Genomic DNA, 26225 nt, shown 5'->3' with positions numbered 1-26225 from the left:
TGCTATTATTAAATTATTACAGTTTCAAAGCATATTCAATTATTACAGAATGAATTCTTTGGTCCATATACTGTACTGAACCGAGAATCACCCTGAGAATACAAAACTCAAAAGTAAAATATTAAAGCTATTTTCTATGTCGCAAGGCTTTTACAGTGAGGTTGTGGATGCAGTCGCGCTGGACATGAGGATGAGATTGTTAGTTCTCGTTCACACCCACATCTTGGCTCAGAAACATCTAACAGTCAGTGACATGAGTCACAATATCATGGTGAAAAAATCTGTGTCAGGCATGTATGATCATGTCAAGTGAACACTGTGTGTCTGTGTGTGTGATCAGGAAGACAAAACATATTCACTGTCTGAACATCGACAGTCCTGTTTTTGCTCATATAGGGGAGGTTGGGGCTGTTAACACTACAGGTGGGGTTATCTACACAGACACAAACCTTAAAGCTTTGACTACAAACAAGCTATTTTCACCATATTGCTCAGAAAAAAAGAATGAAGTTCACTGACGTTTTTTCACAAGTCCAGTGATATTTGATAATAATTGAACAGCAAATCAGCATATTAGAATGATTTCTGAAGATGACTGGAGTAATGATGCTGGAAATTCATCTTTGAGCACAGGAATAAATTACATGTAAATATATTCACATAGAAAACAGTTTTTTTATTTTAATGATATAAAAAAAAATCTGCTGTTTTGATCAAATGAATACAGCTTTGTTGAGCTTTAAAAAAAAAAAACTCTTTCAAACTTGTGACTAGCAGTTTATTTGTGCATTTGTTTTTGACTCAAAACATACTGGTACATGCACAGCTCTTGTGATGACTTGCCCAGGTTCAAACGGATCGACTCCTACAGAAAACATTTCTGGTTTCTATGGTAAAGCTAAAAGAAGGGCTGTGAACACATTCTCAGATGAACAGACAGATATTTGATTGTGCTGAATTCACTCACTTACATTACAGTCAAAATATTGACAGAACAGCCAGACTGGTTTTCATTTGAAAAAGCAAACACTTGTCTTATTCCTCCACCCACTGTTTCCTGAAGACTCTCTCTCCACTATATACTATTAAAAGAATCTTAATCCATTGGGAAAGAGCAGACCTCCAGAACTCCCGACCCCTGCTCCAGTCTCACACTCCAGTCTGATTCCACTGAGACCTAGACGTCACAGAAAATAAAACATGTCTTAAATTTCAGAAAGCACATGTCATGATATTGGCCAGAGTAGTATGAATCCATATGTGACCCTGGACCACAAAATCAGTCATAAGATTTATACATTATCTGGAAGGTGAATAAATAATTAAGCTTTCCTTTGATGCATGGTTTGTTAGGATCAGACACTATTTGCGAGATACAACTATCAGAAAATCTGGAATTTGAGGGTGCAAAAAAAAAATCTATATACTGAGAAAATCACCTTTAAAGTTGTTCAAATTAAGTTCTAAGTAATACTATTAAAAAATTATGTTTTGTATTTGTATTTCATTATTTTTTTCCATTATCACATATTCCTGCATGATGTTCTTAATTCAAAGTACATTTTCACACCCAATGTTCCTGACTTCAGAGTGGATTATTAGAATTCATTGACAAGATGTTCCAGATTTCTGTGAAAATTATTAGTTTGGTTTTGGTTGCAAGCCTATTTTTATTTTTTCAGAAAAGGTGACATGAATTCTGTGAATAGTAAATATCTAGTATGAAAAATAGAAATAAAAAAGGGAAAATGGAAAACATCTAGATGCATTTCTAAGTTCCTATTCCCCATTCTGCACAGCAAAAATATGTTGGGAGATTTGTCACCATGGGTGTTAAAATTATCACTTTTCGGGTGAACATACAGTTCCATCTTTGCTAGTGTTAAAATAACACTGACAAAAGTGTTTATTATACACACACTGTGTTAGTGTTTCATATCAGTTACTCAAGGTGTTGTGAAATTATTACTTGCATGTATACACATTTAACACTTTATGTTAATTAATCCCACACACCAAGTGTATTTATTTAATGTTGATTAATGTGAATTTTGTAAATATGATTTTAAAATGGATAATGCAGATTACATTGAAAACATAAATCTATAGATATTTTCAAAAACCAAGTGACTATGAATTAATTTCAACATTAATTTAAATTTTAATATATCAAACAATTGAATAAAACAGCTCTGCTAGTCTCCAATGCATCTTAACACTGTTCGGTATGAAAATACACATTCATTGAGTATTTACTTTCATTTTACTTTCATGGGGTGGTGCCGCTCTCAAGCGCTGCTCACGAGCCGGTCACTTCGCGCTTCTGGCTGCTTCTCAGCGGATCTCCTGCCGCCATCCGGCACTTCTGAAAAAGCAGTTTCCAGCAGTTTTCACCGCTCTAAAAGACCATTTTAAACACCGTTCTCACGGCGGCGGCATTAACGCAGATGGCGCGCCACAAATGTGACATATGCAGAGCCCTTCTGCATGATGATGACAGCCACAGTGACTGTGTCTTTGCCTGGGTAAACCCCACGCTGAGGCGGTGCTCACAGAGACTTCATTCTCTTATTGTGAGAGCATGAGTTTCGCCCCTCTGCGTCCACGGATCGCTTTCTTCAATGAAAGCAGTCTTGCCCCTCACGCCCTCCCGTCTTCTATCTCCCATGAGCCGGCTAGGAAGAGACAGCGGGGTAAAGAGGCTCAGCGCCCGCACTTGGGTGAGCTCACGCTGGCCCAGCACCCACGTGCCTCACCCTCTCCTATGAGAGAGCCGTCCCCACATCATTTTCTCACGGCCAGAGCAGCATCCCTCAGCTGAAGTGAGCGACCTCATCTCTTTTGGCAGATCAGAGGACGAGCCAGTTGACTCCATGTCACTCGGGGCTTCTGAAGCGGAGGATTGGGCAGGTGATTCTGACCCTGCCCACATGCCATCACTTGAGCCCATCGACGCCAGAGCTGGGATGGATGCCAAGCTTTTCCGCATCCTTTCCAAAACTCTAGACTGGGCTCCACCTGAAGTGCCAAAGCGGAGCAGGCTGGACGAGTGGTACCTGCCAGGATGCCGCCAGGCCCCCCGCCAGCGCTCTGCCCCATTCTTCCCTGAAGTTCAAGACGAGCTGACCATGTCGTGGTGGGCCCCCTACTCAGCCCACTTATGCACTACCTCCTCTGCAGCTCTCACTTCAGTCGACGGCTCTCAGGAGAAAGGCTGTGAGCAAATGCCGCCCCTGGATGAGGCCATGGCTGCTCATCTCTTCCCCCCTGCAGCTGTGGGTTGGAAAAGTAAGAGAGCCCTTCCTTCTAAGCCCTGCAGGACAACCTCCGCCATGGCTGGCAGAGCCTATACATCCACAGCTGTAGAAGGATGCACTGAGCATTTCACTGCAGCACAGAAGTCGTGCCAGGCCATGTGACACTTTCTGCCCAAACGCTCCAGCTCAGCATGTGCCTCGAGTCACCCCAGGACTGCGCTGACTCAGCATCAGAGCAAGCCTGCCCCTTCTACCTCCCAGGCAGTGCCCCCTAAGTAGCAGCATCAGCGAGCTCGCACTGCTAAACGCGCTAACCCTCCAAGACTTCAGGGCCCCCAGCCATTGATTGTGCTGGACCCGACACCTTCAAAATATTCCTGATATTTTGGGAAGAAAGAGGAAGGGGCAAAGTCCCACTGCGGCCGGACCACCCCAAAAGCTCTCTTGCCTAGTTCCCCCGCCACCCCATTCAGGTCCGGGCATTAGGGGGGCAGACAGTTCTCAAAATCTGGGAGATCTTCAGTAAGGCAAAGGTCGATCTCTCTGCCTCAGAAGGCAACTCTCATTGCCCAAACCTATTTTTCGAAGGACAAAGATGCGCTGGCCCACAACTGGCCCAGCCTCCTTCTTTTCGCTTTCCCCCCGATCGCTCTGATCCCTCAGGTCATCAGACAATCAGGGAAGACAAGCACAGAGTCCTCATGGTGGCCCCACTCTGGAGGAGCCAAGTTTGGTCCTCTGAGCTTTTCAGCTATTCCCCATGGCCGATCCCCCTGATACGGGACCTCCTCTCTCAGGGGAACAGGACAATCAGGCATCCACAGCTAGAACTCTGGGCTCTGCACCTATGGTCCCTCGATGGAAGCCTTTAAGCCTCCCCGGGACGTGCTACACATCATTGCTCAGGCGAGAGCCCCGTCTATGAGATGGCCTCTTCGTGGGCCTGGTCTAGTGGTGTCTCTATCAAGGACATCTGTGAGGCAGCCGGCTGGTCCTCGCCGTCCACTTTTGTCAGATTCTACAACCTGGACATCCCGACCTTGCATGCTCGGGTCCTCTCGGTATGATACGACGGCCTCTGTCGAGCTCCGTCATCATGCCACCTCCAGAGAGCTAGCTCCTCCTTAAAAAAGTGTAGCGTAAAGAGTTCAACAGCTCCGGTCCTCTCATTTGTCCCCTGGATCCCAGGGTGTCCAAGATAAGTCTTGTCATTCCCTACCATGGCACAGCATGGTTGAATCCGTTCCCCATACACAGTATGAGTAAAGTATCAAAAGGGGATGTACTCAGTTACGAACGTAACCTCGGTTCCCTGAGATATGGAATGAGTATTGCGTTATCTGCCATGCCACGAGCCCGAGGCTTCAGTGTCGTAAATCAGTCGATTGACCTGAAATCATATGGCGATTTGCCTGTTTATATAGCCATATGCTCTGACCATTTTGGCGGGCTTTGGCATGCTGCATCGCCACAGGCTTGCACAGCTATGCCACACCGTCATTGGTTCAAAAAGTTTTCCAGTTTGAACCAATGGCAGTGCAGTTGCATTGCGATATTGAAAAAAGGCTTCAGCATCGAGGAAAAAAAGGAGCTTTTCCCCATACGCAGTACTCGTTCCGTATCTCAGGGAACCGAGGTTACGTTCGTAACCGAGTACATTTTTGGAAATCTAGCTGGGTCAGGATGTCATATTAATGGATTTTAAACTGAATACAGCATGATCTCTAAAAATCAACATCTAAAGACATAATTGCTCCCCAAAAGAATATGAGCTCAATCATTTAATTTTTAGCCAAGATGATGTAAAGAAACATAATATAATTTGACATGAATGACGGCTCATTATCAGGGGATTATCTATCTGTCACAGTGTCTGGTTTGTGTTCCCTGGGTAACCACTAGATGTCCTCCTTCCCCACGGTGTCTGTCACTTTCTGAACTACATTCCCCACGATCCTTGTTTCTTCATTGCACTCATCTGTCCCTGGTCACTAATCATTGCACTCAGTCAATTCCTCATTAGCATTGTCATTTCCCTGTGTATATATACCCTGTCTGTTTTAGTATGTGTTACGGAGTCCTTGTATTTATCACACCACTCCTCAGTCTGTTCTTGCCCGTTTGTCTTGCCAGTTTATGTTTGATGGATACTTTGGTTTTGACCCCTGCCTGGACTGGATATTGATGTACGGTTTTCCCTTATTAAACTTACTGCTCTTGGATCTACTTGTCCTATGTTCTTGTGTGGGGATCGTGACAGAAGGACTCCGTCATGCTAAGATCCAGCGGTATGTTTTACGATGTTTCTTCCCCAGCCACCGAGCGGGAAAGAAGGAGTTGTTTTGAAGGAACCCGCCTGGTCGTTTTTCGTGGGACCCGGGGAGGTCGCAGAGGAGTGAGTGGTCTAGAGGAGGTCTGGCATCGCTCTCCACCATGGCCCCTCTTCGACTCTGGGCTCGTTAGGGATGGATCGGAGCCGCCGTTTCGCCATTGCGGACAGAGAGGGGAGAGGAGGCGCACGTCTGCCGAGCCAGCGCCGCTGCACAAGATGACCGCCAGCCAGCGCCGCTGCACAAGATAGCCGCCAGCCCAGTGCCGCTGCACAAGATGGCCGCCAGCCTAGCGCCGCTGCCCAGGATGGCCGCCAGCCCAGCGCCACTGCCCAAGATGGCCGTAAGCCCAGCGCCACAGCACAGGGCGGCCGCCGGCCCTGCGCCAGAGCACAAGGTGGCCACCGGTCCAGCGCCGCTACCCAAGATGGCCGCCGGCCCAGCGCCGCTGCCCAAGATGGCCACCGGCTCAGCGCCACTGCCCAAGATGGCCGGCGGTCTAGAGTCATGGCACAAGATGACCGCTTGTCCAGCGCCTCTACACGGTATGACAGCCACAGTTGACCCTCCAGAGTCGAGTCAGGTTCCCGTGGACCCTCCAGAGTCGAGTCAGGTTCCCGTTGACCCTCCAGAGTTGAGTCAGGTTCCCGTTGACCCTCCAGAGTCGAGTCAGGTTCCCGTTGACCCTCCACAGTCGAGTCAGGTTCCCGTTGACACTCCACAGTCGAGTCAGGTCACCGTTGACCCTCCAGAGTTGAGTTAGGTCACCGTTGACCCTCCAGAGTCAGGTCAGGTCACCGTTGACACTCCAGAGTCAAGTGAAGTCACCGGTGTTCTTCATGGGCAAATTCAAGTCACCATTGATCTTCATGTGCAAATGCAAGTCACCAGTGATCTTCATGGACAAAGTCAAGTCACCAGTGATCTTCATGGACAAAGTCAAGTCACCAATGATCTTCATGGGCAAAGTCAAGTCACCAATGATCTTCATGGGCAAAGTCAATTCACCAGTGTTCTTAATGGGCAAGGTCAAGTCACCGACTATCTTCATGGGCAAAGGCAAGTCACGATTGATCTTCATGAGCAAATGCAAGTCACCATTGATCTTCATGAGCAGAGTCAGGTCACCAATGATCTTCATGAGCAGAGTCAGGTCACCAATGATCTTCATGAGCAGAGTCAGGTCACCAATGATCTTCATGAGCAGAGTCAAGTCACCAATGATCTTCATGAGCAGAGTCAATTCACCATTGATCTTCATGAGCAGAGTCAGGTCACCAATGATCTTCATGAGCAGAGTCAGGTCACCAATGATCCTCATGAGCAGAGTCAAGTCACCAATGATCTTCATGAGCAGAGTCAATTCACCATTGATCTTCCTGAATCCAGTCTAAACTCTGGGGATCTACCAGAGCTTCTCCACGTCTCTGCTGAACAACCAAAGCCTCTCCACGTCCCTGCTGAACTACCAGAGCCTCTCCACGTCTCAGCCGAACTCTCTGAGCGCTCAATTGATCCTGTCATGGCCACGGAGGCCACCCTTAACTTGTTCATGTTCTCTGTTTCAGACTTGCCTATCCAGACTTGCTCTCATGTATCATCGATCCCACTGTGGTGGTCCTCGGTGCCGCCCTGGTGGGCTCCTGTCTCGACCGCATGGCTGTGGTGGTCTTCTGCGTTGCCCTGGTGGGCTTCTGTCTCAACCGCACGGAGGTGGTGGTCTTCTGCGCCGCCCTGGTGGGCTTCTGTCTCGACCGCACGGATGTGGTGGTCTTCTGCGCCGCCCTGGTGGGCTTCTGTCTCGACCGCATGGAGGTGGTGGTCTTCTGCGCTGCCCTGGTAGGCTTCTGTCTCGACCGCACGGATGTGGTGGTCTTCTGCGCCGCCCTGGTGGGCTTCTGTCTCGACCGCACGGTTGTGGTGGTCTTCGGCGCCGCCCTAGTGGGCTTCTGTCTTGACCGCACGGCTGGGGTGGTCCTCTGCGCCGCCAGGGTGGGCTGCTGTCTCGACCGCATGGTTGTGGTGGTCCTCTACGCAGCCCTGGTGGGCTTCTGTTTCGTCCGCACGGCTGTGGTGGGCTCCGGTTCTCTCTGACCCACCCTGGTCTCCTTGTGTTATTGTTTTTATTTTATTTTTTTTCACTTTCTGTCTCTGTTCCCCTCTATGAACCTGGCCCTCCGTCCCTCCCCCTGAGCCTCCACCAGTCCACCTCCCTCCTGGTCTCCTTGTTGTGTTGTTGTTGTTGTTGTTTTTTTCCACTTCCTGTCCCTGTTCCCTTCTATGGACCTGGCCCTCCATCCCTCCCCCTTATCCTCCACCAGTCCACCTCCCGCCCGGACTCTTTTTTTGTCGGTCACGTTTTGGAGCGCCTGGTAGCTGCTCCGTAGAGGGGGGGTTATGTCACAGTGTCTGGTTTGTGTTCCCTGGGTAACCACTAGATGTCCTCCTTCCCCACGGTGTCTGTCACTTTCTGAACTACATTCTCCACGATCCTTGTTTCTTCATTGCACTCAGCTGTCCCTGGTCACTAATTATTGCACTCATTCAATTCCTCATTAGCATTTTCATTTCCCTGTGTATATATACCCTGTCTGTTTTAGTATGTGTAACGGAGTCCTTGTATTTATCACGCCACTCCTGAGTCTGTTCTTGCCCGTTTGTCTTGCCAGTTTATGTTTGATGGATACTTTGGTTTTGACCCCTGCCTGGACTGGATATTGATGTACGGTTTTCCCTTATTAAACTTACTACTCTTGGATCTACTTGTCCTCTGTTCTTGTGTGGGGATCGTGACACTATCTGTCTGTCTGTCTGTCTGTCTGTCTGTCTGTCTGTCTGTCCGTCCGTCCGTCCGTCCGTCCGTCCGTCTATCTACAGCCATTGAATGCTGTTATCTTGCCAGTTAGGAAAATATTATTTTGAAAGGTCATGGCTTGCTCATGCATTCTACACCAGGGGTTTCCAAAGTAGGGGTCGGGACGCCCCAGGGGGACGTGAAACCATGAGGAGGGGTCACAAGATGATTTCCAGAAATCTTTTTTTTTTAAGGATTAGAAATAGCATACTTTGCAGATAATAATAAAAATTATAAGGTTGAACTAAAAATAAAACTCCAACGTGGAGTTTTGTACTCCAGCATGTTGCCTACCCAATTAATTATGTAAGATTAATGTTGAAATGTCAGTAATGAGTAAATTACTATAAAATAATATTATTGTTGTTAGACTGTTGTGTTCCTTTGTGTTTTCATTATGCTATAGGGTGCATGTGCGCAGTTGTGCAAAATGTTTGTATACTTTAACCACCTCAGATGAAAGTGGGGGTCCCGAGGTGCTGGCACTGTGTTTTTGGGGGTCGTGATTTGAAAAGTCTTGTAACCCCTGTTCTAGACAGTACTTGTTTCTTCAGGGCTCATATGTTGATCTGTGCTGTACTCTAGTGGTCAACAGCGACAATTGAGAAAGGAACCGACACATTACACCCGAGATTAATAATAAAAATAAACACTAAAACATAATTAATGCACTGTAAATTTGACAAAGATAAAAAGCTGGAGGAGAATCGCATGCAAATATGCAAACGAAGAAATAACTGGATGATCAGATATTAAGTGCACTTCTTCAGCCTGCGTGATGCATTTCCAAAACAGTTATGAAACATTCATATAGTGCAACTGAAAGAGCGTTGCGTCGCGATAAAGCACATATTTCAATAAAAAGATAAAGTTCAAACACTTTCTAAGTAATTTTGGATAAAAGCATCTGCCAAAATGTAAAAGTGGGGTGTTTTTTCTGGATAAAGGAAGCACACATAGGCCTATGTATGGAAGGATGTGTGGATGTGTCCCTCTGGTCACATTAGAGGCATTTTACTGTACAGGGAAGCGCGTCACGGATCCTCCCCCTCCATACTATAATAAACCATCATGGCTTCCCAAACACGCCTCTATATGCACCGATTCCACCGACCAAACTTTCATCCGCGGGCCCGGAGAGCGTTTAAAACGATGCCCTTGACCCATTTCCAATCAGGAACGGTCTGATTTGTGACTAGCATTGATGGATTGTGCACTTGTTGCCACAAATGGATTGCTCATCGGATGCTCTCGGTTTCATTTGTTTGGTTTCACTGGTTGTAAATGTGTCAGCAGGAGGCACCCATAACACTGAAAATCTGCTCTCCTCGTGTCATCTGTACAGATCCTCGCGCGCTTCCTTGTTTCGGACCAATTGCGGGACGGGCTGAAGCCACGGAGGAGGGGGTGGTCTCCGGTATCCGGTTCTTTCCGTAATCCTGCGCTGGTGGAATTTTAAATCCATTTCTCCAGCGGGATCTGCTCAGTGGTGATTGTTTTCTGGAACTGCTACACTGAGTTGTTCTTTAGAACGCTTAATTGTTGCATTGTAACGTGCGCAGAGCGTTAAATCGATACATTATCGCACTTGCAGTTTATAGAACGTTAACTTCAGCGGAATGACGATAGCGTGTGTGTAGAACGTTGAGTGGTTACATTGTAGCTCTCGCAGAATGAGCGTTTCGGAGCGTTTCACTGTTTAACTGTAACAGTGCAGAAGTGAGCAGAGCAGATCCAGTGTAAATATTCAACGAATGATAGAGGAGGAGTCGGTGCACGACATTAAAAGGGATGTGAACCGAGAGCAAAGAGCTTCGGACTCGGTTTAAAGCGCGCGCTCACTGTGTTCTCAGTTTTGCTGGAAGTCCTGCTGCTTTATTATGAAGAGTGATCTCTCGTAACAGGATTTGGGCATTGTCGATCGGATTATGAGTGATCATCCATGCAAAGTGACGCGAGATTGACTTAGTTTCAGATTTTAAGGGGATTTATTTCTGTTCTCTTCCACCCGTTCGGAGGCATATAGGATGCGCCCAGAAAGCAACGAGAACACTGCTAGAGCAGCCAGCGGGACACCCGATTCGGAAGAATTGACCACTGAACCGCAGGCTGGACATACTGAACATCTTGCAGTGGAGCACAAAGAGACACAGGAGTATGAGGAACCGGAGGGTAAGCTCGCCCCGGAGGACAGCACGATGCAGCTGATACAAACCGGCTGCCCCGACAAGCGTCCGGCGACACCGCCCAGCGCACACCCTGGACAGGGGTTCGTTCCCCCGGAGGGGGGCTTCGGCTGGGTCGTGGTGTTTGCTGCAACGTGGTGCAACGGCTCAATTTTCGGCATCCAGAACTCATTCGGGATTCTGCACATGATGCTGGTGAAAGACCATCAGGAACTGACGGACCAGGCGTCTCAGTTTAAAGTGGGTGAGTGTGTTTCAGTGTTTCACTAAGTGTTGGAAATGTGAGGTGAAAGGAGATTACAGGCACACTTGATCCTGAGAGGCTTAAGGGATCATAACTGGTCTTTCGAGCCCCAGAGTCTGGTGACAGGCGCCTGGAGCTGCTCTCTGGACCCGCCACAGGCAGAGGGAGACGCCCACTCACATCACACACTGACACCTGCTACTGAGAATACACAGAAACACAGGCTATTTTGGGGGGATTTTGTCAAAAGGTGAAATTAAAGTATGACAGTATTTGTTTACTTATGTCACCACAAAACTCTATATTCTGTATAATATATATATATATATATATTAAACCATCACTTTACCATATCACTCATTAACTCATCAGAAATATATTTTTTGATTATTATTATAAAACATTTTTGGTCATTGTAAAGTAGCAACAATTTCACCGTCCAAAGCATTTTGTAATTGCTCCACTCCCATCTGGGCTTTCCATTTCTCACTCCATGCTCACGGATCAGGGAAATCATCAATCTATCCACACATTTCTCCTAAACACAGACCAGTGGAGTGAAGAAACAGTGAAAAGTCCTAGTGCTGATCTTGAATAATTTGCACCTACGCACCCAGTTATTTACAATAACATCAGCATGATAAAACAGCATGTTAACAGCTCTCACATTGTGTTAACCAGACCAAGAGATCAATTCAGTGCTCAATGCAGTCGAAAGCAGTATCTGTCACAAACTCTTCTGAACTTGTGAATGTACCCGACAACCCCGGAGCTCACTTCAGATCCTCTGTCTGAGCCAACGTGAGAGAAAACAAGAGCGAGTCCACATGCTTATAATCTCGTAAAGGTCTTGCAGGCCTCTGGTTGTTGTTCAGGCCATCTGTCTTGCATTCTGAGCTCCTTTTTTATGGCCAACACGCAGCAAAAGCTTAGTTTTAATGTTCAGACTCCTTACTTGGCTGTACAACATCACTATTTGATGTTTACATCTTGAATATTAATCAAATCAGGCCCACAGGAGTAGGACAAATGAGTGGTTTGAGGAGACTACGAAGAATGAGCGTTACGAGAAAGTGTGTTCGTTGGTTTCTCCCTTGTATATTATAAAGTGATACTGTGATTAATGAAAATATGTGCATGAATTATTTGTGCCAGTCAATATTGTGAGTGTGTGTGTGTGTTCATTCTCTTTCTACTCTCTGGCTTGATTCAGTTTTGTGGGTCATTGTATGAAACTTTTTTTGTTTTTTTTTCTTCACTTTTTTGATATGGTGTTTTAAAAGGAATTTAAGATTAATAAATTGCATTAGGCAAGCATTAGGCTAATACACTGAAAAAAATATATAAAAAAAAAAATATTGTATGATTTATTCTGAAACAGTTTTCACTCTAAAAAGATTTTCACAGATGTCAAAAAATAACTAAAGGGAAATTACAAGTATTAACAGGAATTAAAAATATATTTTCTGGTATAATGTACTGAATAATTGTGTAATGTACTGTAATAATTAATATATGTATGTATATGCATGTGTGTGTGTGTTTTAAATTAATAGAAAACCATTTAACTTTAACTTATTTATTATATAATAATTATGATTCCTATCATGATAATTATAAGAGATATCATTGTTGACAATTTTACAATTTAATTTGATATTATAAATCTTGTTCTCAAGGTCATGAAACTGTTTCCTATATGCTGATCAATCATCAATAGTTTACTATACAAAATCATTATAAAAGTGTTTTTGTTTATTAAAGATCATACAAAGTAAAAAAGCACCCACATGATTAAACGAATGACTGGAAAAAAATAGTGACTGGATTTTTGTTGATATTTAAAAAAAACTGCTATCAGCTATCTATTTTTTAATTCAGTTTTTACACCTGTATTAATTACACCTGTTTTCTAGAATGATCTTTCTGATTATAACCATCAGCATTTTCTATTTTCCAGAGCAAATATTGAAAACATTCCTCCATTGACAAGTGTGTTTCACAAAAAAATCGAAGAATTCTTCTACTCTGTCGCTCTCATTCTGTCTCTCTGCATGATGGCCCTTTGTTTAATCTACTGCGATGGCTGTGATGTGGGCGTGTGTTAGGGATTTGATTGGTCCGTGAGGGGCTCATGGGTAGTGTCAGAACACACAGAGCTTAAAGGGGCATGTCCTGTATCCCCCCCGCCGCCTCGCTCACATGGCTCTCAGCTGTGTTTCTGCTGACTCTATCTGCATCACATACTTTTCTAGACGTTTTTAGACTTTTCTATACACTCTTTTCTTCAAAGAGAAATAGTCTTAAAAGCATGGTTTAAAAGTAAAGCAGTAAATACTAATGGATTTCACCTTGCATTAGTTGGAGAATCAGGTTTTGGGAAGGTTTTCATTATTTTTGCAATCTTTATCATAGTTTCAGCTCTAAAGCCTTGTAGATGTTTTACTACCTTCTTGTCTTGTTAGAATGATTGTATTTTAGAGATGAGCACACATGAAAACTGCCACAATGTCTGTGTAACTTAGTGGAAGCTAACTATGAACAATTGTGAATGTGCACGTGCTGTACAATGAAGTTTGTGTGCATTTTGTGTACACCAAAAAATATTTTTTGGACACTTTTTTGAGTTTTCTAGCTTGCAAAAAAAGGACTGAGAACAGTTTACATGTGTTGGTGAAATGTGAAAGCGTTCATTGCCTGTCTGGCATGCAATTGATACTTTTCAAGCTATTTGGTATCCAGGACACTCAGAGACAGTCAGTCTGTGAATATGTTTGACAGATGCCTTAGGTGTCAAACAACAGTAAAGCAAATTCATCTATTGTTTATGTTCACTTGCTTACTTTTTTGCCAGTAGAAGCATATTGTGGGCTGAATATTTTAACTCTGTAGTGCAACCAAATTTAGTGTATATTTTAGCTTATAACTCATAAACCAAATGACCCCATTGTACTTCTCTGATTAATATGGTTTCTTTCAACCAAACTTGAATTTTAAATTATTGTCAAATAATCCTCAAATCATGCTGGTCAGAAGTTATTCAAATCTTTTTGATACACCAAACCATTTGTAACACAGCAATCTTTTTCTCTTTCTCTTGATGGTGCCGCTGGCGTCTGCCTCCATGGCATGCTCCGCAGTTGTTTTTATGTTTTTGTTAGTTTGTCCAGTCTTTAGTTATGTCCCTGCAATCAGTTTCACCAGAGACAAGTTGCTGGACCTTCGGCAGTACACAACACCCAATATTTCACCAGTTTTCAACTATTCTCATTTTTTGTCGGACATTGTAGTTAGCGGAGCAGTGGTGCTGATCAAATGCTTTAGGATGCACAAGCATGGGAAGCGAGCCAGCACGCGTGAATCTCAGACAACACGGATTTCGAACGGCGCTGCCTAGCATCCATCTGGCAAACCTCTGCTCTCTAACCAACAAAACAGACAAACTCCTTCTGCTGTCCTGCATAACAAAGGATTTTTCACATTCTGCTGCTCCGTGTTTCACGGAAACCTCGAAAATCATACCGGACAGCACGGTACATCTGCCGGGCTTTCAGCTGTTCAGAGTGGATCAGTAACGCAGAATAAATGGAGAAATCTTGTGGCGGTGGGACATGCTTTTACATCAATGAGAGGTGGTGCACAGATGTAACTGTGTTAAAGAAGATATGTGGTCCCGATCTATAAGTGCTTTTCATGAACTGTAAAGCTTTCTACCTGCCGCGGGAGTTTTGTCCTCACAAAAGTTCCTGGTCTGTCTAGATGTTGCATAACATAAGCAGTCCCATGTTGACTGCATCGTCCACAGACTTGTTTGCTCTGTAGGCAAACTCTTCCTGGGTGCCACTATCTCTCAGGACTTGAAGTGGGACCAACCCTCACATGGACTTCATTGTGAAAAAGGCCCAGCAGAGGAGCTGCCACAAGAGCTGCTGAAACAGTTTTACTCCACCATCATTAAATCCATCCTCTGCACTTCTATTGGCACTTTTCCAGTGCATGGTAAGACACGGTACGGCTTGGTATGGCTCATTATGGTTCACTTTTCCACTAGATACAGTAACTGGTACTTTTTCAGGTACCACCTCTGTGACGTGAAGTAACCAAAACGTGACGTGTAAACTCTGCTGATCACTGACTGGCCGGAGAGAATCTTCACTACCTGTGACACTGAACTTGCGACCAAAACACAACAGAACCGCTAGATTTAAATCAGCACAGCCAGTGAAAGATTGAACGCAACTGTTCTGAATGAGCGCACCTTTTTTAACAACCCAAAAATGGCTGTTTCGTTGTCTATTGAGGAAGTACAGACATTCCTCTCATTGATAGCAGAGGAGTGGATCCAGTGAGAGCTTGATGGGGCGATGTGGAGTGAAAAAGTTCAATACTGTGACAATAACTGTGGAACACGCAACACTACTTCTACACTCATACACTTATTTATCTAACACACATACTTAGTTTACATTTCGAATTTGCACATGATATACCTGTACATACAAAACTGTCTATTGTAATATACCTGTACATACAATTGTCAATCTGTATATTGTTATTTTCTGTTCACTTGTTCTATTTTTATTATTTCATTATCTGTGTTTTTGTCTTTCTTTAGTCATTCTGTTGCATTGTGGAAGCTTCATTCATGAAAACAAATTCCTTGTATGTATAAACATACCTGGCAATAAAACTCATTCTGATTTTGAATTCTGATTCATTTTAAAGCAAGGATGCATTTTTGCAGTGTTTTGACATACTGACATAAAACTTGTTTTGCAACATTTACATAGGTGTGTGTTTACAGCTGTTTATTATTCATTAATTTTGTGCCGGAGTGATATGCAAATCAAAACACACAGGCAAATAATATTTTAATGAAAATTTGTCTGAAGCAATGTTATTTTTGTATATATTATAGTTGTTGTTAACAATTTAAATCCGCTTTCATTTTTTTAATGTTTTTTATTTTCTATTCTTATTTTTTATTTTAATTGTAGCTAAATATTTAGTAATTATGTTTTTCTTATTTAATTTAATATGTCTAGGTCTTTGTTTGTTTTTCATTAGATATTTTAGTATATCAGGTTTAAACTAGAAAAGTTTTCTCAACAACCTTAAAAAAAGTTTTTTTTAGATTTTATTTCAATTAATGTTTATTATGTTTCATGCAATGAAAAAGTTATTTTTTTTCAATCTTTTTACTATTTTAGTACATCAAGTTAAATAAATTATGAGAAATGTTGCCTTGGCAGAAAGTTTTAAAAAAAAATTTTAAGTAACAAATTTTTTTTTTTTCATTTTAGTTTCATTTAACTATAATAACCCTGCAGAAATACTTGTATGTAAATTATTTTACACAAGTAGTTTTTGCTAGAAAATCCCTATGGAAAAGGAAAAAAAAACATTAAATATTGCCTTGCTAGAACATCTTCTATTTATTAAGCTACAAATTATTATCGACATATGTGGACATTTTAAGTTATTTTTGTATAGGTTATATTAGTTTATATAATCAGTTTGGTACTCATTACCGAGATAGAATGTTTTTTCAGATTAAATCACCATAAGTTAAATTAAATACACCTAAATAAATACTTCACAATATTTGTAGTGCTTACTGTTTTTGCCATTAAAATAAAGTCACAATGCAATGGCTTTATTTTTCTTTATTCAAAATATATTTTCTTACTTTTTTCTTTTGATTTGCTTTGACATATGACCCGGACGTGTTCTTGACAGGTTTTTCTAGATTCACTCTGACAGATAGACTTGAAGGGTCTTATAAGGACAGATGTACTGTATATGAACAGAGACAGAGAGAAAATTGAGGGAATAACGCATGTAGGAAGAAGAAAGGGATGTACAGAAAGAGTGATCTGTGCTTTCCTGCGGCTGAGTGTCTTTATCCACAATCTGTCAAAGAGCATCTGTCAGTGTTAGTGGGTCACTCGTTTCCTTGTTCTCTCTCTTCCCTCTCCTCTTTTATTTCTGTTCTAGGTGGAAAACACCATTCATTGCTGTCCTTTCTGTTTCTCTACCTCATTTAACAAATGATCCAATAATAAAACGTGGAGCAAACTCATTAGTGAGAATTAGGACTGGGTGATTTGGAACAAAGGAGAGAGAGAATGAGAGAGTGATATAATGAAAAGAAGAGAAGAGTGGCATAAATGAAATGAGTGCAAGAGTCGGCTTCCTAAAGTAAAATCCCATTCATTGTCTTCATGGGGAAGTGGAGTTTAACAACGTCAGGCACATTTTTTATGTTAAATAACATTATTATGTTATGACAGTGGAAGTTTTGACCTTTGGCATTTGAAAAATGATGGTATGGATTTTTTGATAATTTTTTGAATGCATATTTACCCACTGTTAGTAGGCAAATGCAGATTTACTGTATTCTTTTGTAAAAGACAAAACAGTATGATTTAAAAAACTGAAAGGGAAGTAAGAGGATGTTAGAGTTAGAAAGAAAGGCTTAAAAGTTCATGGAGCTGTTGTTACGGTCAGTTATGTTTGTATATTCATTGTATATTCACAATATCGTACTCGGTTACTAACGTAACCTCGGTTCCCTGAGATGAGGGAACGAGTACTGCGTAAGCTAGCTTACGCTATGGGAAAAGGTCCCCTTTTCTCGAGAATATGAAGCCAAAAATTATCCTTAATTTTTAAATAATGTAAAACGCAGTGCTGCAGCACAGCAGACCTAAGCGAAGCGGCCCGCGCGCTTATTGGCTGTGCTGTGGCAACTGCAGCAACCTATGGTGAGGCGGCGGAGAGGAACGAACCAATGGGGGCGCTTCGCGCCCATTGGACGTCAGAGCGCGCCAAAATAGGCGTGGCTGGAACTATATAAGCCACCGCTTCGCCATAGGGATCAGGTTTTAAATCGACTGAAGCGATCACCCGGTCCGAGCACATAGCACGGCAGGTTACGCAGTACTCGTTCCCTCATCTCAGGGAACCGAGGTTACGTTAGTAACCGAGTACGTTCCCTTTCGAGAGTACTCTCGTACTGCGTAAGCTAGCTTACGCTATGGGAACACAATGTAAAACGCCGTGCGTGCTCGGGAACTTCGACCTGTCACAGCCCGAGGCGAGAGCCCGGGGCTTTATAGCAGGAGAAATCCCAGTCCCAACAGCCAACCTTAGTGAGCTTTATATAGGGAACGAAAAAAGGGGGACGTGATAAGGCTTAGCACGTCTATATAGAAAGTACCCTGGCCTGCAGGGCAGGGACTTGCAGATTATAGAATCTAATAAATGTGGACGGAGAGGCCCAGCCTGCCGCCGCACAGATATCATCCAGTGGTATCCCGCAGGACCACGCCCATGACGAGGCCATACCTCGGGTGGAATGGGCTCTGATGCCGAACGGGCAGTGAAGGCCTTTAGATTTGTAAGCCAGCGAGATAGTGTCTACTATCCATCTCGATAGGCTTTGCTTCGTGGTGGCGAGACCTCGGGTGCGCCCACCAAAGCATATGAAGAGCTGGTCTGACCTCCTGAATGAGGCGGAGCGCGCAATATAGGTTTTTAGAGCCCTGACGGGGCAGATGAAGCTCGCGTTGCTTTCGTCGCTTTGCGAGGAAAGGGCTGACAGCGAGATGACCTGTGCTCTGAACGGTGTTGAGAGCACCTTGGGGACATAGCCGTGTCTTGGTCTGAGAATGACTCTGGAGTCATTAGGCCCAAACTCGAGACAGTCAGCGCTTACAGATAGCGCATGTAAATCCCCCACTCGCTTGACTGAGGCCAGAGCCAGTAGAAAAGCGGTTTTGAACGAAAGAAGCTTCATATCGACAGACTGAAGCGGTTCAAAAGGGGGGCCCTTTAAGGCCTCTAGGACCGTAGACAGGTCCCAGGAAGGGATTGAAGGGGGTCGGGGAGGGTTCATCCGACGAGCTCCCTTAAGGAAACGAATGACCAGTTCGTTTTTTCCCAGTGATAGGCCGGCCACCGGAGCATGAGAAGCTGCCATGGCTGCCACATACACTTTGAGCGTAGACGGGAATCTGCCCGCATCTAAACGCTCCTGTAGGAAGGAGAGTATCTCCGTCACGTCACATAAGTGAGGGTCTAGGTTCCGTGTCCCGCACCAGGTAGAGAACACTGACCATTTCTGCGCGTAAAGGCGCCTGGTTGAGGGCGCTCTGGCTTCCGTAATGGTCTTTAACACTCCCTCAGGGAGGTTCCCGGGTACCCGTTGAGGGGCCATACATGAAGGGCCCAAAGTTCGGGGTGGGGATGCCAGAGCGCGCCCTTCAGCTGCGTGAGGAGATCTTTCCGCAGCGTTATTGGCCATGGGGCTGTACTGGACAGCTGCATCAGCTCGGAGAACCAAGGTTGGGTCGTCCAGAGTAGGGCTACTAGCAGCATAGCACATCTGCTCTTCCTGACCCGATCGATGACCTGTGGTAGCATCGCGACCGGTGGGAAGGCATAAAGCGGGCGTCTGGGCCAATCGAGGGCCAGCGCGTCCCTGCTCTTTGAAAAATATATTGGGCAATGAGCGTTGTCTTCTGAGGCGAAGAGGTCGACCTCTGCCCTGCCGAAGATGCTCCACATCAACTGAACCGTTTGTGGGTGAAGAGACCACTCCCCAGGGGGAACATTCGCCCTGGAAAGCATGTCCGGGCCCCGGTTCAGGATGCCAGGTACATGCGCTGCCTTTAGCGAGCGCAGATTGTAATGTGCCCATGTCAGAAGACGTTCGGTCAGGGTGTGCAAGGTTTTTGACCTGACACCACCCTGGCGATTTATGTAGGCCACCACTGACATGCTGTCTGATCTGACCAGAATGTGGTGGCCCTTTAAAAATGGGAGGAAAGCTTTCAGGGATAGTTCGACCGCTATCATCTCCAGTTTATGTGAAACAGTCGCTCCAGGCTCGACCAGAGGCCGGAGGCAGACCTGCCCTCGTACAGGGCGCCCCAACCGAGGTTGGATGCATCTGTCGAGACTACTTTCCATTTCGAGACAGCGCCCGTGCTTACGCCTAACTGATACCAGTTGGCTATTTTCCAAGGGGCCAGAGCTGTGATGAAGCCGTGGGTCACCTTGATGCGCGCGCGGCTGGAAATCCAGGCGCGCGCTGGAACACGGTCTCTCAGCCAGCGTTGTAGTGGGCGCATGCGCAGCAGGCCCAGTTTGAGAACCGCAGAGGCTGATGCCATCAGACCTAGCATTTCTTGAAATCGTTTGAGCGGGTAAAGAGACCCGGCTATGAACGACACGGCTAGATGCTGAATAGTGAGAGCGCGCTGTGACGTCAGACACACGTCACAGAGTCTATGTCTATCCCCAAAAAGAAAATCCTCTGGCTGGGAGACAGAGCGCTCTTGACAGTGTTGATCGTGAGACCCAGGCATTCTAAATGGCTGAGGATCCAGGATCTGTGTGTCGTCAGTAGTTCCTCGGAATGGGCTAAAACTAGCCAGTCGTCGAGGTAGTTCAATACTCGCACTCCCCGCATTCTCAGGGGTGCGAGAGCGGCATCCATGCACCGTGTAAACGTACGGGGCGCTACGGAGAGGCCGAATGGAAGAACCATGTACTGATAAGTCTGCCCCTCGAAGGCGAATCTCAAGAATGGCCTGTGATGAGGTGCTATTTGAATGTGAAAGTAAGCGTCTTTCAGATCCACTGAGAAAAACCAATCCCTCGGGCGAATTTGCGCGAGTATTTGTTTGGTAGTTAACATTTTGAACGATCGCGCCATAAGCGCTTTGTTCAAACGTCTGAGATCTAGGATGGGTCTGAGACCGCCATCCTTTTTTGGTACGAGGAAGTAGCGGCTGTAAAAGCCTGACTCGCGCTGCGCAGGGGGGACAGTTTCTATCGCCCCTTTTGTAAGAAGGTTTATCAGTTCTGCGCGAAGGACGTGTGTCATTTCGCTTTTCACTTTCGTTTCGACCACGGCGCGAAAGCGCGGCGGTCTGCGAGCGAACTGGAGCGAGTAACCTCGTTTTATTATATTCAAAACCCAATTTGATATGCCGGGGATGGCCTGCCATGCAGCGGCTCGTGCGGCTATGGGTTGAATGTGCTTCGGGCACTGGCCGCCTGTTATGAGGGGACCAGTAGCTCGAGTATGCTGTGCTTGGGACACTGTGGTGACAGCGCTTATTTGTAGGGTTGCGCACTGAGAAGTGGGCACGCGCGCTACATTTAGAGCACCTCCGGCGCGAGCGGGAAGGTGGGCATGAAAGGGGACCTGAGTGTGTTTTTGTGACACTTGGGGGAGTGTGTATACATGTAGGGGTGCGTACTGTGTAGTGGGCACACTGCCTACATAGAAAAAGCTCTTTTTGTGCTTTATTGAGGTCGCCGTGAAAACAGCGTTTGTGAGCAGGCGTGCGTGCATTGTAACAGGCTCGTTTACTGCAGTATAGACATCTCCAACCGCCTTTAGTGAGGGGATTGGAGGAAGTATGTGAGGTTTCTTGTGTGGTGGTCCGGCCGCAGCGGGACTTAACCACGGTCTTTTCAGCACGAAGGTCAGGAGGGCTTCGGAGGCTCGGGGTTCAGCACAATCCTGGGCCGAGGTCCCCGTCTCTCTGGTGGTTTGCGGCTCGTAGAGCGAGAGCGGTGCTGGGTTTTGGTCGCTGGGCGAGACTGTAAGTCTGGCTGCGATGGCTTCGAGGTCTGAGGGGGCGGCGCATTTCTACGGCGTCCCGCAGCAGAGCTAGAGCGTTTCGGCAGGAAGTGTCTCATTGCTTGTGACGTCTTCTGAGCCTCAGTGAAGCGTTCAGCGAAACCCTTAACCGACTGGCCAAAGAGGCCGGAAGGCGAGATAGGAGAGTCAAGAAAGGCGGATTTGTCGGCGTCTTTCATCTCCGTGAGCGTGAGCCAGAGGTGTCGCTCTAAAACAGCGAGGCTTGCCATGCTTCGGCCGATCGCTTGTGCTGTGGTCTTTGTCGCACGCAGGGCTAGATCAGTAGCGCTGCGGAGATCTTTAAAGTCATAGGTATCTGGGGCAGACTCGTCCAGGTTACGGAGAAGTCTGGCCTGAAAAACCTGCAGCACAGCCATTGTGTGTAGAGCCGAAGCAGCTTGACCAGCGGAGGTGTATGCTCGGCCAGCGAGAGCTGAGGTGGTGCGGCACGGTTTGGATGGATGCACTGGCTTCGACCGCCATCCTGCGGCTGAGGGCGGGCAGAGGTGTGCAGCAATTGCCTCCTTGAGAGGGGGGAGGCTCTCGTAACCATGGTCCCGAGGCATTTGAAACAACGCCTCGAATTTTGGAGAAAAAAGTGTGATGCAGTGGCAAACACACTAGCTTTATAAAGGATATAGTCACACCGGATGGCGCAGCAGGAAGCGAGTGCTGAAGGCAGCGTCGAGATGAAGCACGAGCCGACGTCCTCAGATCTGCGTTGCAGTGCTATCCCGCTGAGAGGCTTTTCGACGGCGTGTAGAGGCTTCTCCGGAGAAGACAGCGAAGTGCAGGTGAGATCGCTGAAGGAGATGAATAAAATCTGATATATAGTTCCAGCCACGCCTATTTTGGCGCGCTCTGACATCCAATGGGCGCGAAGTGCCCCCATTGGTTCGTTCCTCTCCGCCGCCTCACCATAGGTTGCTGCAGTTGCCACAGCACAGCCAATAAGCGCGCGGGCCGCTTCGCTTAGGTCTGCTGTGCTGCAGCACTGCGTTTTACATTATTTAAAAATTAAGGATAATTTTTGGCTTCATATTCTCGAGAAAAGGGGACCTTTTCCCATAGCGTAAGCTAGCTTACGCAGTACGAGAGTACTCTCGAAAGGGAACTAGTGTTTTCCACTAGATCTTGATTGGTTTCCCTTTCTGTCACCTGCCAGCCGGAAGTATAAAAGGCGATGTCGCATTGGTTTCATGAGGGTTGGGCTGGGCTGTGTTTGTGCACCTCTTTGAAATATTTCTAGCCCCAAAGTATGCTTGCTTTGTTACCCTCTATGTTGTTTATTTGCCTTATTCTTTGTTTTACCCTTTTGTTTAGTTTTGTCATTTGATTTTAGTTTTGTCTTTGCTCACCGGTTTGGTAAGTTGAGAGGAGAGCAGTTTCTTGTTCCTTTTTTGGCAGTTTTGGATTTTTCTGGTTTATTTTTCATCCAGAAAAATGTAAGCAAATAGAACCCGTTGCTTACAAAAGCAGTCAAAGGGTGACAGGAGAGAACCGAGAAATGTTCTTGTTTTTCAGGACTCTGTATCAGCTGTCAGCCGCATGGAGGCGAAGTGAGGTCATATGGTGTGATTTCACTCAACACACTCTTGTGACATGGGCACACACACACAAAACACTTAGATTTAGATTCTGCATAACAATGCTCTGCATCCTACCGTAGTATCATGGTGATGTGTTTGGCACAAGAAAAAAAAATCAAGCCTTGTAACAAAGAAGTCCTTAACTTTATTGAATATGACAACAAATCATCAATTGCCTACTGATAATATAATATTAAAGGACCCCCAAAGTGTCCTAGGTATATAAGACCTTTTTCTTTCAGACGAGTCCAGTCAGAGTTATTTTAAAAATGGTCTTTGATCTTTAAAGCTCTATCGTTGCATTCAGTGGGTGTTGCATTGCTTCAGTCCAAAAGACGTGAAATAAAAAGCACCCTTCCATAAAAAAAGTGTCTCACACAGCTCCGAGGGGTGAACATATGAACAAAAATAACCATATTTAAAATGTAAAAATCACTTTAATCTAGCTTGCGCTTACAGTTGTAATTGAAGCAGTTCCAGGGGAATTATCTATGAGGTCAGCTTTGCGCATGCGCCGCTCAGAAGTGACATATGTGGAAACGCAGCAGAGAGATCAAAAGAAAACAATGGTCACTAATTAGAAGTACAAAACAAGGATTCGTAAAGAAGAATGTCAGAGGATTTCGATATAAGCCAAGAGAAGACTGCTTTTCCTTTGCTAAAGTAAGGAAACTTTGCTTCTTTTGATCCTGTAAACAAATGTTAGTTTTCACGAGACTCAACGATGCATGTGCAGCGCTGACCTCCGTACGTCATTCCACCGGAACTCCTTAGTTTACAACTGTTGGCGCAAGCTAGATTAAAGTGTTTATTACGTTTTGAATATGGATATTTTTCTTACAGAAACGCATCGATTCGCTACAGGAGGCCTTTGTTCACCCCCCAGAGCCATGTGAGACACTTTTTTGACAGAGCTTGAAAGGTCAAAGACAATTATTAATATGACTCATATAAACCTAGGATGTTTTGGGGATGAGTAAAACAGACTGATTTTCATTTTTGGGTGAACTAACCCTTTAATGAAGTAAAAGGTCACTCAAGTGTACTTGAGAAACACTTTCATGACTATGTTTCTTAACACATTTAAGTATGCTTTTAAAAAGTGCACTTTGTAATAATATCAAATTATAGTTTTACTTTAAAGTACATTGTTTTTTTTAATCTTTAGTCATGCTTTAAAAAGTACACTCATTTTGATGTGTTGACTTAGTAAAGCACATGTAAAGTATCAAACTGATCTCATGAAACCTGATCACATGAATGTGTGTTCCAACGCCATGATTTTCTGTTTTTATTTGGGATTCTATTTATATGCAGAAATGGTCTTTGCAATGATCTTTTATGAGACTAGGCTCAGAGTACTTTATTTTAAATTACCTGTTATTCGATATTACAGTATATATTGATATTATATTAACATCATCATTACAAATGTATAATTACAAATATATTTACTTGACATACAAGTTTCAATAGAATTACATTAAAGTATATTTTAATTTATAATAAATGCTTGTCAGCATATTTGGCAGTACATTTTAACAATAAGATATGTTTTAGAGACAATGGATGTATTTCTGAAATTACATAAAAAGATATATTGCCTACTTAAAGCTCTACTTAAGCATGTCAAAAAAGTAAAAAACTAATAGCTAGCATTTAATATAAATTTAGTGTGCAATAAATTTTCATTCATTGCAATTAACATGCAATTAGTTTTTTTTTAATGAATAAATAAAAATTCCACAAAGGGAGTTTCTCTTTATTCCGCTTTCACTCATTTAGATTTTTTCCTCCAGCAAAACAGCTGAATCCATTGGGATTGCTTTCAGAAATTCAAAATGAAAGATTTAAGATCAGAAAAATTTGATAAATTTCTGAATATTGTAAGCAAACACTGTCCAGGGCAGGACCTTTGTTGTTTGGTCAAAACCAGTTCAAGTTCGATTCCACCACCCTCTTAGAACATTTGCATCAGGCTACTTTTCTGGTTTGTTTTGTTGTTAGCTGCGCATTATTTATAATAGGTTAAAACTAAAACCCTCTGATATGTTCAGCTCTCTGTGTTGATTTTTTTCTTGCAGAAGTAAGGTAATCCATTCCTAATAGTCACTGGAATGTTTAATCCTTCAAACGTGGCCTCAGACTCCCCTACACACACACACACACACACACACACACACACACACACACACACACACACACACAAACACACAGACTTTATCCACCTCATGTTTTCTGCATAATCTTTTATCCGAGCTGTTAGAACCGGGTCTTTCAGAACACTCTATTCCTAAACAGGGATTCTTTGCATTGTTCTAATCTTCTGAACTCGTAGTTCCAACTGAACATCACAGAAAGTTTGGTCATTTGCGAAGCTAACAAAACAACAAACAAAACCCTGACTGTGAAACCTGTGGAAAACATACGTCTCGTACGACTGCATAAGCCAGCAGAAGTCGGAGGGGCCTTATGTAGAACCTGACCTTGTGTTCTTCTACAAAATATGGATAAACAGTCATTTACTTGGTTTGTTAATGTACCGCTTCCTCTCTGGATTCATGGGGCCACATTTCCACTGAACCTCAGCCAAGAATGACTCGCCGAGGAGGGCTCACACACACTCACACACACATACAGGTCAGCGTCAAATATTGAACCAGTGTCCTTAGACTCCAGACTTACTGTGCAGACATTAAACTACCTTTGAACCATGAAAAAACATGCAGTGTGTTTGTTTGTCTGAGCTTGACGTCGATTGTAACTGGCCAGTGCTCTAAATACAGAGATGATGGACTTTCTTCTCTGTCTCTTTGCAGAATTATCTGGGTGAACAAAGAATGTGTGTTTGGGTGGATGCATGTGTCAAATCTACTGTTTGTGTTCACGGTGGGCAATATGGCAAAAATATAATGCGATTTCTTCAGGAAAGATCACAATCTTATCACAATGTTTGTTTTTAAGACTAATTTGCAAGTTGAGCAGTAAAACTAGAGTTCTCATTGAAGACAAGTAAACAACAAAGAAATGAATGGAAAGCATGAAAAAAATAAATACTATAGACAAAAGCAGCCCAGGCTCATTTGAAATTCTTGCCTCTAAATA

The 26225-nt window shown here is 44.4% G+C and overlaps 1 protein-coding gene across 1 annotated transcript in view; it reads left to right on the top strand.

Annotated features, from left to right (window-relative positions):
* Nucleotides 1-9767: 9767 nt before the first annotated feature.
* The window catches only part of slc16a2 (solute carrier family 16 member 2), a 47946-nt gene continuing 31488 nt past the window's right edge, over nt 9768-26225 (top strand). The window contains exon 1 of the mRNA XM_059516256.1: nt 9768-10871. Coding sequence (XP_059372239.1) covers nt 10469-10871 — 403 coding nt within the window. The 5' untranslated portion in view covers nt 9768-10468. The remainder of the gene's footprint in view (nt 10872-26225) is intronic.

Source organism: Carassius carassius, chromosome 29 (assembly GCF_963082965.1).
Source record: "Carassius carassius chromosome 29, fCarCar2.1, whole genome shotgun sequence".
NCBI lineage: Eukaryota > Metazoa > Chordata > Actinopteri > Cypriniformes > Cyprinidae > Carassius > Carassius carassius.
The sequence above is the reverse complement of the archived record's forward strand: the minus strand, read 5'-3'. Positions and strand labels throughout refer to the sequence as shown.